Here is a 13590-nt window from a genome sequence, read left to right on the forward strand (position 1 = left end):
GCTTATATGCTATTTAAGGTATTCAACTTCAGAATTTAACAGAGAATATAATGCTATGTAGATCTAGTCGAAAGTGAATTATATATTTTTCATGACACAAAACATTCCCAAGTAGGGTGTTTGGGATAAAATGTATTTGGTTATTTTAGACAGATGAAAAATTATTAAAAAACGATTAAACAAACACAATTATTAGTAAAGATTTAAATAGTACTTTCGCACTAGTTTATTAAATAACTCTAGACTTATTAAGCAGCGACGTAGGCCGTGGCAATGTGTCCATCTTTGCTGTAGGAAACTATCCTGACGGGACTTCCGTTGAGGGAGATGTTGCAGACGCCCCCAGGGTGGGACAGGAAACAAAGGGAGTAAATGGCCAGCTCAAACTCGGGGCTTACACCGATGAAAAAACTGCCCAAAGTTTTCACTCTGTTGTCCCATGAGAAGGCGGCACCTATGATGGACGGCTGAGGAAATACAAGAAATAATAAACACCTATGATGGACGGCTGAGGGGAAAAAATAAACACCTATGATGGACGGCTGAGAGAATACAAGAAAAAAATAAACACCTATGATGGACGGCTGAGGAAAACAAGAAAAAATAAACACCTATGATGGACGGCTGAGGAAAACAAGAAAAAATAAACACCTATGATGGACGGCTGAGGAAAAATGTTGACAGTATAATTAAAATGTTATTATATGATTTAAATGACGAATTTATGTACCTACTCATAACTTTTCATAAAAGCAAACATGATGTTTAGTTCCGCACTAAGTCAAGTCGCAATAGAGCTGGTAAGTAGGTCACCAACCAGTTCCATGGCTCTTGCAGGTTTTGTTAAGCAGTAGAATTAGTTGGTGACCTACTTACCAGCCCTATTACGTACCCCGTGAGTTAGGCGCCTATCCGAGCATGGCAGATAACAAACTTGAGTCTGGGATCCGAACTCGTGGATTTTAGATTAGAAATCGAGCGCTCTACCTCCGAACCACTTCTAATAAACTTATCAGATGAATTGCACCCAAATATCAATTACAATTTAACTAGCTAAAACTGGTAAATTTGAATGAATAACTAACTTTGAATACTGGAACAAAAAAAAACAACTTACATTAGCCTGAGACACATATCCGAAGTAGTTCAATGACCCAGCCTTCTCCTTCTCGTAGAAAGACACCCAGTTGTGGAAGCCGTTGACCGAGGTGCCGTCCTTGTACTCGCCCACAATGACGTGTTCGAACCCACTCGTGTCCAGGATAGTTCCAGTGCCGCTACGGGCGTAGAAGTCAAACCAGTGTTTCTTAAGTACCGTCCTGAGAGCGGCCTGGCTGGTCACTAAACCTGAGGAGGTAAACATTTATTTGTTAGATACAGGACCACCAAACCTTAGGCAGGTAGAAATCTATGTTTTAGATACAGGGTCATCAAACCAGAGACAAGGAGAAATTTATTTCTTAGATATAGGATCACCAGTGGCGTAGCGAGGTCGGGTGTCACCCGGTGCGGCACTTAATGGTGCCACCCCCCCCCCCCCCCCAGAGGCGTAGCGACACTTCCCGGGGACAAACTTTCAAATTTTCGATTTGCATCCCCATCAAACTTTCGATATGCACTTCCGCTTCCCTGAAACTTACGATTTGCACCTCTTAAAACACTATTTATCATTTTTCTCTGCATATTTTGCTATTTTTTTGCCCTGGTGTCACCCCCCCTAAATGTTGTCACCCGGTGCGGTCCGCAACCCCCGCCCCCTCCCCCCCCCCCCTCGCTACGCCTCTGAGGATCACCACACCTGAGGCAGGTAGAAATGTATTTGTTAGATACTGGTACAGAAAGTCACCAAAACTGAGGCAAGGAGAAATTTATGTTTTCGATACAGGTATCAAAGTTTGTAATTAAACCTAAGGCCAGGAAAATGTTATATCATTAGCGCTACAAAGGCTCGCATTCAGAGGCACAATGGAATCTTTACCGTTGGGGGTGGGGGAATGGCACATAATGCTCCCTACCTCAGTGGTAAAACATTTTCCCTATCATTACTTTTACGTGTATACCCATATATGGTGCTAGATGTCAAATTTTACACGTTAGAAAAAAAACCTTTAAAACAAAGAAAAAAGGTCACGATATCAGCGTGTTTGGCCTATAGATTAATGTATAGTTTATGGTGTCTTGCTGGTAATAAAAGATGTAATACTCGCTGATAGATAGGCGATGCCCGCGTAATACTGAGAAAATGTGATCGAGGGGAATAGGGGGGGGGGGGTGCTATCATGTTCCACATCGCATTAAATCGATAACCGTTGGCTTTAGAAGTATGAAACGTTCAGAATAGATAGCTATATGGCGTTACTACTGAATTTAGAAATTTAAAAAATTAAGAGCAAAAAAATATTTTTATCGAAAAAATCCGTATATTCTATCCTTAAAACAGGCTCATTTACCCTTGCAAGTGAGATAGTTGAGTAGTTTTGTCATGACTGTGGTGGCCAGGATGGCGTCTAAAAAGGCGTTGTCTTCAGCAAGTTCAGCTGTTGTGGCCGTCTCTCTGGCACCTTTGACTGGATCGTAGTTGTTCATCAGATTTGACAGCAGCTTGTAGGTGCCAGATCCAAGTTTAGCCTCATTTACATAGGTAAACAACCTGGGGTGTAATGAGAAATTTACATAGGTAAACAACCTGGGGTGTAATGAGAAATTTACATAGGTAAACAACCTGGGGTGTAATGAGAAATTTACATAGGTAAACAACCTGGGGTGTAATGAGAAATTTACAAGGTAAACAACCTGGGGTGTAATGAGAAATTTACATGGTAAACAACCTGGGTTGTAATGAGAAATTTACATAGGTAAACAACCTGGGGTGTAATGAGAAATTTACATAGGTAAACAACCTGGGGTGTGATGAGAAATTTACAAGATAAACAACCTGGGGTATGAATAAAATAAACAAATTATGTTACTGTAACTGGCAAAATCAGCTGGACGACTGGCGTATAAAATGGAAAAAGAGACACCATGTTTTAAATCTGGCAAAATCATTTGTTTTTCCTGTAACTCGTGTTGCTTTGTTTTGTCGTTAGTATTTTTTTTTTTTTGGTTGTTCCGCTTAGGGGTAAAAATTTATCTTATGTAGGTTTTACAAATCCAAAAAAAAAAAGGAAGCTAAAGGTTTAGATCTGAATTTTGGCTAGGTAGCAGTAACACAATTTGCAATTAATGATATTATTTTTTAGAATAATTGACGACAAACGAATAGGCTAAATTTAACAGTGATTTATAAATTTGCTGTTGTTTTCTGTTGTTTCTTTAAAAAAAAAAGTTTTAAAAAATTGTAAAAATAACTTTTTTAACCGAAGATAGTCCCCAATCTTATTTTATGTTAATTAAAATGAAATCATTGTTTTATTTATATAAATTAATACACGTTGTTTAACTTTAACCCTAAAGCTAATTTTTAAAACAAATTAAAACTATATTGCGTGACACAAACATTCAACAAAAACTAACTTTTGAGTCGACTTGTCAGTGGTCGTGCCATCTGGCACTTTGGTCTGGTAGTTGACAGTGACATCAGACGCTGACATCCTGTTGACATCACTGGCCCAGAGATCCTCAGAGATGGCAGTCAGACTGACACAGCTACCTGTGGCACCTGCGGGTGACAGACGTGTCAACATGTGCGTTAAATATCATTAAATTAGGGATTCATTCAGGTTTTGATAAAAAACGAAACAAAATAAAAGTCTTTAAAAAATTGATAAAACAAACGGATCTAGATCTATAGCTTTTAAGTATTTTAAAAATAAATACATAAATATTAATTACTTTTTTTTTAAATTGACGGCTTTGATATACAACTATTGAAAATACACTATGTAATTCAATTTAATTTTTTTTTTAAATTGTTTCGATTTCAAATGTACTCAAATTAGTTGTCAAATTTTTAAACATCTTACAATAGTATGTTTTTTAAGCGACTAAAACAGTAATTACGAGAGTGCCTAATTTTAGTTACGTTGAATCATTCAGTTAATGGTGTAGTTAATGTATTTTTTTAGTACCAAGTTGCAAATTATAATGAAATGTCAAAAGGTATAATGTACCTCCAGTACACAATGCCACATAATCAGCACAACAGTCGTTGTATCTGACACAGGCAGAGTTGCACTGACAGGGTTTAGAGGCATCCAGCAGAGATCCACATCTGTTCTGGCATGTGGCTGGAACATCATCAGTTTGTTTATGGGAAAATTACAAGTATTTGATTTGGGAACATTACAAACATTCGTCTTTGTGAACATTACAAAACTTTGGTTTTGGGGAACATTACAAACATTCGTCTATGGGAACATTAAAAAAATGTGGGAACATTACTAGCATTTGATTTGGGAACATTACATACATTTGTTTCTGGGAACATTACAAATATTTGTCTTTGGGAACATTACAAACATTTGATGTAGGGAACATTACAAACATTTGTGTTGGGAACATTACAAACATTTGTGTTGGGAACATTACAAACATTTATTCATAAACCATCACGATTACGTCTTTTAACATTATAAATATTCTTTTATGAAAATATCACATTTACTAATATGACATCACACAAACGTATTTAATGAGGACAGCACAGATATGTATATATGGGTATAACATACATATTTTTTGGAACATCACTAATATATTCCTTGTGGAAATAAAAAACACGTGTTATGGGAACTACTCAAGTATTTCTTGGAAATATTAGAAATATTTATATAAGAGAACATCAAAAATATGTATTATACGAGAAAAATGGCCCGTTGAGGAAGGATACACCGGGCGCTAGGTTGATAGTGCTGTCTCTTTTCTCTAAACTAAAACCAACCCACCCCCCCACACACACCACCCCCACCCCCACCCCTCCCACCCTCACCCACCCCACACACCACCCCCCCCCCCCATTCAACGAAATATAATTATATACTTTTTCCAGTGTCCGCCCCCTCCCCGAAAATTCTACCCCCGCCCCCGAAAATTTCAAGTACCCCCACCCCTCTCCGGGGAGGAAAAAGTCTGAAAGAAACACTGGTGTCGCGCTTAGCCACTACGCGAAGAATTGCATTAAAGAAATTGCGAGAAAACCACTTTTTAGATTAGACACATTAATTAGGCGGTAATTTTATTATAGAGTATCGATGAAGAAATTTCTTTTGAGTTGGGGAGGGGGGGGGGCTCAGACGTTCTTACGCGGGGGTGGGGCTTCGCCCCTACCCGAAGAATTGTATGAAAGAAACTCTTCACGCAAACCACTTAGATAAGACAAAATTTCCTTTTTATTCAATGTTTACTCTCCGGTTTGAGATTATTTTCTACTCTGTGCTAAATGTGTCGACGTCATACTTCGTCTTTCGTTTCACTGTGAGAGTTTTTAAATTGCTTGTGTTTTCTCTAGAGCGTTCTTGTCAGACAGAGCGTTCTTGTCAGATAGACAGACAGACAGCGAAACTATTAGTATTAATGAACTATTAGGATACATTAATTTATATAGGAACATCACAAACAAATATTTATTGGGAATATCAGAAAAACGTATACATAATTATATAAAAGCACATATAATTTGAAGTATCAGTTTACATTAATGGCAACATCACATATTCGAATTCAATGGGAACATCACAAAACTTGCATTCAATAGTTTTATTTATTTCACGTCTTGTATGTACATAGAGACACATTCATAAAAAAATGCATAGTTAAAAAAAAGTGTATATTTTAAAACACAGCTGTTATCTAGTCCAAGTTCTGTATCAATCAGCAACGTAATTCTTAATCACCATAGTGATCATGAAAAAATGTCGATATTACGAGTGTTTTATTAGGCAACACAGTGCTAATTGTTGACGAGTGTTGTTTATTTTTTATTTTATTTTTTTTTTTTTATTATTATTTTTTTTTGTTTTTATCTAGTAAGGGCGAAATCATGTCAGGCAGATGGAAAGATTATAAAAAATCTCAGGCGCTGTGTGCTATGGGGTGCACGCTTAACTACACGCATGAACACACGCTTAACTACACGCATGAACACACGCTAAACTACACGCATGAACACACGCTTAACTACACGCATGAACACACGCTTAACTACACGCATGAACACACGCTTAACTACACGCATGAACACACGCTAAACTACACGCATGAACACACGCTAAACTACACGCATGAACACACGCGTAACTACACGCATGAACACACGCTAAACTACACGCATGAACACACGCTTAACTACACGCATGAACACACGCTAAACTACACGCATGAACACACGCTAAACTACACGCATGAACACACTTGCATGAACACACGCTTAAATACACAATTGACTACACACATGAACACACGCTTAACTACACGCTCGGACCTTGGACAACAACCGATAAAGTACACAGACACTCTAGACACTATATATCTTAAAGCCTCATCTGCCCGAGGGTTTGAACTTGAGACTGTTCTGTTTAGAAACCATGAGCTTTACCGATTCGCCCACGCCGACCCCTTCAGGGGCCATCCACAAATGACGACACGCTTTTTTTGACGAATTTTACCTCCCCCCCTCCTCTCCGTCACACATCGTCACAAAAAGCCAGACCCCCCCCTAAAATGACGGCACACCTTGCCTACAACCCCCCTCAAAATTGCAGTTGAATTTTTTTTAAAAACATCGATATTTTTCCAAAATCTTGTCTGAACTCTCTTTAATCAATTCATATTACAATTTATTAAAACAGTTTTCTGAAACGCAAATTAACGTCTAGATCTATAATTCGTTTTCTAACATTGCTTTTTTATAATGCAAAAGTGTGACGTCGCACCATCTGACCCCCCGCCCCCTTCCCCCTCATCACACACCATCACAAAATTACCGACCCCCCTCCCCCCTACGAGTGTGACGTCATTTATGGACGACCCCTTATATGATTTCATCTTTTTTCCCCGTTCGTGTTCAAGACACATAGAGCAGATGAGTTAGAGTTCATCTGTCTCAATTACCTCGGTCAGCACTGTGCCCAGTTGCCTTAGTTTCCTTGAGTCAGGTACCTATTGAAACTTTAAATTGCTCAATACTAAAGATCTGGGAATAAGGTCACACCGCTAAACAGAAAAGTCCCAATCTTGATTATGAGACTTAAATCTATAAGATGTCCCAAAATACACTCAGCTCTGATTGGTACCTGATTTGGGAAACTAAGGCGGCTGGTCAAAGTGTTGACCACATTATTCCCCTGTATGCCGCAGTCATTGAAGCAGATGGACTCTACTGTATCTGCCCATTTGTCTTGCGCTTGAAGGCGAACAGATGACAAGATGATGAAACAAAGAATACGATGATGCTATCACGCGAGCATCGCTAATGACGATTTGAAACACGGGTCCACGACAAATTCCCGAAGGCCCTTTTCCCGAAAGACACTTGCCCGAATGAGACAAATGCCCGAATGGACACTAACCCGAATGGGACAAATGCCCGAATGGACACTAACCCGCATTGGACAAATGCCCGTAAGCCTCTTATCCGAAGGCCGTTTGCCCGAAAAAAAAATGTTAAAATTATAGATTACCAAGTAGGCATTATAAATAAATTTGACTAAAAAATGTTGAACATTCTAAAGCACGATTCTAAATTTAACATTTCCGAAGAATGCCAAACTATAACAAAACTACATTTCATCTGTTATCTTTTCCAGTCACGATTATTACCTCGTAATTTTAATCAGATAAGATGTTCTAATTACTTAAGCACTGTTACGTTAATTAGTGAGTGGAGTTTAATCATTGAAGTAGGTCGAATCCAATTAATGGGTCAAAATAGACAGATGGTGACCGAATATTTTACCCCGTCGACACGAAGTGTTTTATTAGAAAATTAAAGAAATTAAATATATCTGTAAAATAAATAAAACATAACATTTTAAGTAAATTTGAAAGCTAGAACATAAAAAATTAAAGTTTTATACCAATCAACTACCAAGCTTTTCACGAATCATTTTAAGCTATGATCATATTTTTTGATAAAACGTAAATTTACTTTTTTTTTTAAATAATTAAAATTTAAGGGGGTAGGCTCCAGAAAAAAAAGGTAATTTTTAAAAAATAATGAGCATTTTTTATTTATTTGTTTATATATTAGTTAAGGTACTTAAGGGAAAATATTTGCATGCGTCAGGGACTCGTCTGAAAATATGGTTGCCATGGCAAGGCGGCCATCTTGAAAAAATAACCTTTTTTGGAGTTCTAACTAACATATATCTATATATGTCGGCCATATAATCATTGATCCTACTTTTACTAACAGTCTTAGGGGTCATCCATAAATGTCGTCACGCTTTTTTGACGATTTTTACCTCCCCCCCTCCCCCCATCCCCTCCGTCACACATCGTCACAAAAAGCCCCCCCCCCTCTCCCCTAAAATGACGTCACACCTCCGCCTACAACCCCCCCCCCCCCCCCGCCCCTTAAAAATCGCAGTCAAATTTCTCTTAAAACATCGATATTTTTCCAAAATCTTGTCTGAATTCTGTCGACATAGAGTATTTTAATCAACTTCTATTACAATTTATTAAAACAGTTTTCTAAAATGCAAAATAACGTCTAAAATTAGTTTTCTAACATTGCTTTTTTATAATGCAAAAGTGTGACGTCGCACCATCTGAACCCCCCCCCCCCTCCCCCTCATCACACACCGTCACAAAATTACGGACCCCCTCCCCCTACTAGTGTGACGTCATTTATGAACGAGCCAGTAGCGTACGCAGGGGGGGAGCAGGGGGAGCGGCCGCTCCCCCTCTGGCCATTTTCAGCAAAGTGAAAACCTGGATACGCCTCTGGAACGAGCCCTTAGTAACTTGAGTCTAGTGGCATGGGTGATGGTACCTGACAATACACGATACCCGGTGTGTAACTTCCTGAATTTTTTAACAAACTACAATTGAAAACTGTCCCAACTACTTGCTCATTTTAAAGTACTTTAAACAACGTTTGTCGAATTGTAGGATTTCTCTGAGTCCAGAGATAAGTACCTGACCCGCGTTAGAGAAAAGTAAGCATGCAGAGTTCCGCCCCCCCACCCCCCAAAGAAAGTCTTCCAACCCCCCCTCCCCCATACGAAATGGAATTTATATAGAAAATATAAACTTTTACCAGTGTCCACTCCCCCTCCTAAAATGTAGTCCGCCCCCCCCCCCCCTGAAATTTTCAAGTACCCCCCTCCCCCACGAAAAAAAAGTCTGAAGAAAATTCAGTAAGCTCGGTTGACCACACTATTCCTTTCGTGTGTTTGTTGGTGCCCGGATATTAATTGTTATCAATGTAAGGGGTCGTCCATAAATGACGTCACACATTTAGGGGGAGGGGGGGGGTTAAAATACTCTATTTTCACAGAGTTCAGACAAGATATTTTGAAAAATATAGCTGTTTAAAAAAAAATAATTCAAGTGCTATTTTGAGGGGGTTGTAGGCTGAGGTGTGACGTCATTTTAGTGTGGGGGGGGGTCTGGCTTTTTGTGACGACGTGTGACGGAGGGGAGGGGGGGGGGGGGTAAAAATCGTCAAAAAAAGCGTGACGTCATTTATGGATGACCCCCTAATTACCTTAATTGTGTTAACTAGGTCCATGGGGCAAGTAAAGTAGAGTTCACCATTTTATGTCACCTCGGCTCATGACGTTATAAATAAAGTCGAAAAAAAAATGCATTCGCTTTTTTTTTGTTACAGACATTATCCACCTGACTCTATTAGAGTTAGTAAAAGAAAGATCAATGATAATATGATCAATATATATGACGTTGTTTTTTAACCTTGAGACCTTCACAAAAGGTTTGTTTTTCAAGAAGGCCGCCGTTGCCATGGCAATCATATTTTTTAAAGAGTCCCCGATGCATGCAAATAATTTCCGTCAAGTGCCCTCATTTAATTATATAAAAAGGCTTATTAATTACGAAGTGTTTTTTTTTCCGGAGCCTATCCCCTTAACACAAGAAGTTACTTACAAAAGCTAAAGCCCCCACTAGTTATGAAACAAAAGTTATGGAAAGTCAATATATATTAAACATCCGCCCCCCCCCCCCCCCACACACACACCCAAGCCATTAACATAGATTAAAATAGTCATAAAATAAAGCGTTTTTAGTTTTCAATTTGTATGGAGAAGATGTTATTGTAGGCGTAAGCTAATACTGACCAAACTATAAAACAATATTGACGAAACAACAAACAACAAAGCTATAACACCATTGACAAAGTTATAACAAAATATTTATCAAACTATGACAATATTGACCAAACTATAACAATATTGAGCAAACATAACACAATTGACCAAGCTATAACAATATTTACAAAACTATAACAATATATTTACCAAACTATGACAATGTTCTATGACAATATTCACCAAACTACAACAATATATTTACCAAAGTATGACAATTTTGACCAAACTATAACAATATTAATCAAACTGTACAATATATTTACCAAACTTTGACAATGTTGTATGACAATATTGACCAAACCAGACAATATTGACCAAACTACAATAATATATTTACCAAATTATGACAATATTGACCAACTATAACAATATCAACGAAACTATACAATATATTTACCAAACTTTGACAATGTTGAACAAACGATGACAATCGTGACCAAACTATAACAATATTGACCAAACTTTATCAATATCGGCTAAGCTCATGGTTGCTGAACCGAAAAGTCTCGAGTTCGAACCCTCGGGCAGATGAGGCTCGTTAGCTGAGGAAAGCCATTCATCTACGAAAGACAACTCCAAAATCAAACAACTGCTGCCTTGTAGTTTGTTCTTGGTTGGACAAATGCTATGGAAGCAAACCCAAAAAGAAAAACAGGCTGAAATCGGATTCAACGGCCTATATTGCGCATAACCAGTTGACAAGTAATAATTGTTTTGAAGAGAATATCTTCCAACACTAAAATTAATAACGAAGAAGAAGAAGAAAAAAGACCAAACACTACATCAGAAACTAAAAATAACTGTCTCACATACCGTCATCGACCAGAAAAGCACGTGACACAATAAAGGTCGTCTGCAAGACGAGAAGGAACACAGTACAGGGGGTCATGGTGTGAGCAGTAGAGACGACGTCACGTGAACTCTTCTCAGCATGCACACAACTGAGTTTATATAGGCGCGCTTATCTTTCTTAATGACCCCTGCGGTATATGGTCTGAATTCTTAGATTTTGGTGGTTAGCTAATCTTGAAGGTTGAAACAATGCCAGAGCGAGTTTATGTGGATGTGTTACACTCGTGGATTCTTTAGGGTTGCGACAATGCTAGGGTTGGTTTATGTGGAAGTGCTACACTCATGGACATACATTATATATGGCCGTATGTTTAATTGTCAAAATAGTTTAAACTTCCACCCTCAAGACAAACTCCTGCCAGAGGCGTTGTGATCCAATCCGGCGCCCAGGGCGAACTATCAAATTTTCGCCCCCTTCATGGTATTAAAATATAGTTAACCTCGTTGGCGAAAAAACGCCCCTCCCCCTCCTCTTTTTGGTTTGGTTTAATTATAATATCACAAGATTGATGTAGATAACAGTTAAACCAACAGGAGAGCAAAGTAAAAGTCTATTTCCTGAAATGTGACTGTGCATAATGCAGGAATGCAGCTCAAAACGAGCTTTTTTAAATCCTATCCTTTTTCTTCTTTTTCTTCGTTCTTAATTTTTAATGTTGGAAGGGGTCGAGCCTTATCTGCAAGAGGGTTTGAACTCGAGAATTTCTTTTCGAATTTAGCAACCATGAGCTTTTTGCCGACTCGACCATGCTTCCATTACATTTAAGGATTACGTGTCAACTGGTTATGCGCCATTGAGGCCATTGACTCCGATTTCAGCCTGCTTTTCTTTTTGGATTTGCTTCCAGCCTTTGTCCAACCAAGAACAAACTACAAGGAAGCAGTTATTTGATTTTGGAGTTGTCTCTCCTAGAAGAGTGGCTGTCCCCAGCTAAACGAGCCTCATCTGCCCTATCCAATTTGGCGCCCCCCTTAGGGTCGGTGCCCGCCTTCCTGTTTATACAAATAGATTATATAAATCCTACAATTGTATGAAAGCACAATGAATCTGTAAACAGTTACAAACTATCCAACCCATCTGACATGTCCACATAATAGCCAAGCCAACCCACCTACACATCTGTTGACACGCTCCTGTTACACATTGATTGAGTGTGCAATCTACTCACTCAAATAAACTGTGCACGTGAACTCTCTCACTCATCCACTTGTTCACCTAAAACATCAAACACACATACAAAAAAACGTGTAGCGTAATATAGCAAACACACATACAAAAACGTGTAACGTAAAACATATAACACACATACAAAACGTGTAACGTAAAACATCAAAACACATACAAAACGTGTAACGTAAAACATCAAACACACATACAAAAACGTGTAACGTAATACAGCAAACACATACAAAAACGTGTAACGTAAAACATCAAACACATACAAACCCGTGTAACGTAATACAGCAAACACATATAAAAACGTGTAACGTAAAACATCAAACACATACAAACGCGTGTAACGTAATACAGCAAACACACATATAGCCGTGTAAAATGGATATAAAAATATCGAATTCGTCTTGGATGCTTGTTGTCAATTAGCAGTATTTTACGACGTTCCTCTGTATTGACATCATAATAATAAATCAGTGTTATTACGCTTTCTTCTATAATTGTAAGAAAAAGTTAAAGAAAACCTGCCTAACGAGTATGTTCCTAAGTGTTTCACCATTACACTCAGATAAAAAATGTATATAACACAGATGATCATAGAGTATATAATCATTGGTAAGAAACGTAAATGGAATATCGGTCCTTGTCAACATAGAATTGGTATGATACGTCCAACATACATTAGTTGCGCACAGTGCCATGTGCCCTCCAGAGTTATAGAACACACCAACTTGCTAAAAAAAACCATAATAAACGATTATTTTTTAAAAAGGAATAAACAAAATGTATCGATAGTAATTCTTGAACAATAGTTTCTTCTTACTCTTCTTCGTTCTTAATTTTAGTGTTGAAGGTATCCCCTATTACGTGGTCAACTTGTTATAAGCCTTGAATTTGCGTCCATAGCCTTTGTCCAACAAAGAACAGTTGTTTGTTTTTGGAGTTCTCTCTCCTAGAAGAGTGGCTGTCCCCAGCTAATGAGCCTCATCTGTCCGAGGCTTCGAACTCGAGACTTTTCGATTTAGCAACTACGAGCTTTACCGACTCGACCACGCCGACTCCCACCAATAGTTTGAAAGTATAGTTTCAATACTGATATAACACTGTCTCACTGGGTATATTCGTAGTGGTTAACCACAAGGGTTAAGGGAGATTAGGGGCAGATCTCCAGAGAATAAAATCAGAACACAATGTTGCAAGTACTGTTGAAATTTATAGAACAGTGCTTGGTTCTCTGTAGAACAGTACTTGGTACTTTATAGAACAGTGCTTGGTACTTTATAGAACAGTGCT

General features: G+C 38.3%; 1 protein-coding gene across 2 annotated transcripts; it reads right to left on the reverse strand.

The window, feature by feature from the left end:
- Positions 1 to 196: 196 nt before the first annotated feature.
- Positions 197 to 11218, reverse strand: LOC131929589 (uridylate-specific endoribonuclease C-like). 2 transcript variants are annotated; one of them, XM_059285874.1, is made up of 6 exons: positions 11085 to 11218; positions 4113 to 4229; positions 3517 to 3661; positions 2451 to 2650; positions 1118 to 1347; positions 197 to 467 (listed from the first exon to the last, which is right to left on the reverse strand). In XM_059285874.1, the coding sequence occupies exons 1-6, from the start codon at positions 11158 to 11160 to the stop codon at positions 249 to 251; spliced, it is 987 nt and encodes a 328-aa protein (XP_059141857.1). In that variant the 5' UTR covers positions 11161 to 11218; the 3' UTR covers positions 197 to 248. The 2 variants fall into 2 exon arrangements, with proteins under 2 accessions (XP_059141857.1, XP_059141858.1); XM_059285875.1 differs by lacking the exon at positions 4113 to 4229 and having other exon boundaries at positions 11085 to 11213.
- Between the last annotated feature and the right edge of the window lie 2372 nt (positions 11219 to 13590).

This window comes from Physella acuta, unplaced genomic scaffold, assembly GCF_028476545.2.
Source record: "Physella acuta isolate Inbredline_101_S28 unplaced genomic scaffold, ASM2847654v3 ptg001653l, whole genome shotgun sequence".
Taxonomy (NCBI): Eukaryota; Metazoa; Mollusca; class Gastropoda; family Physidae; genus Physella; species Physella acuta.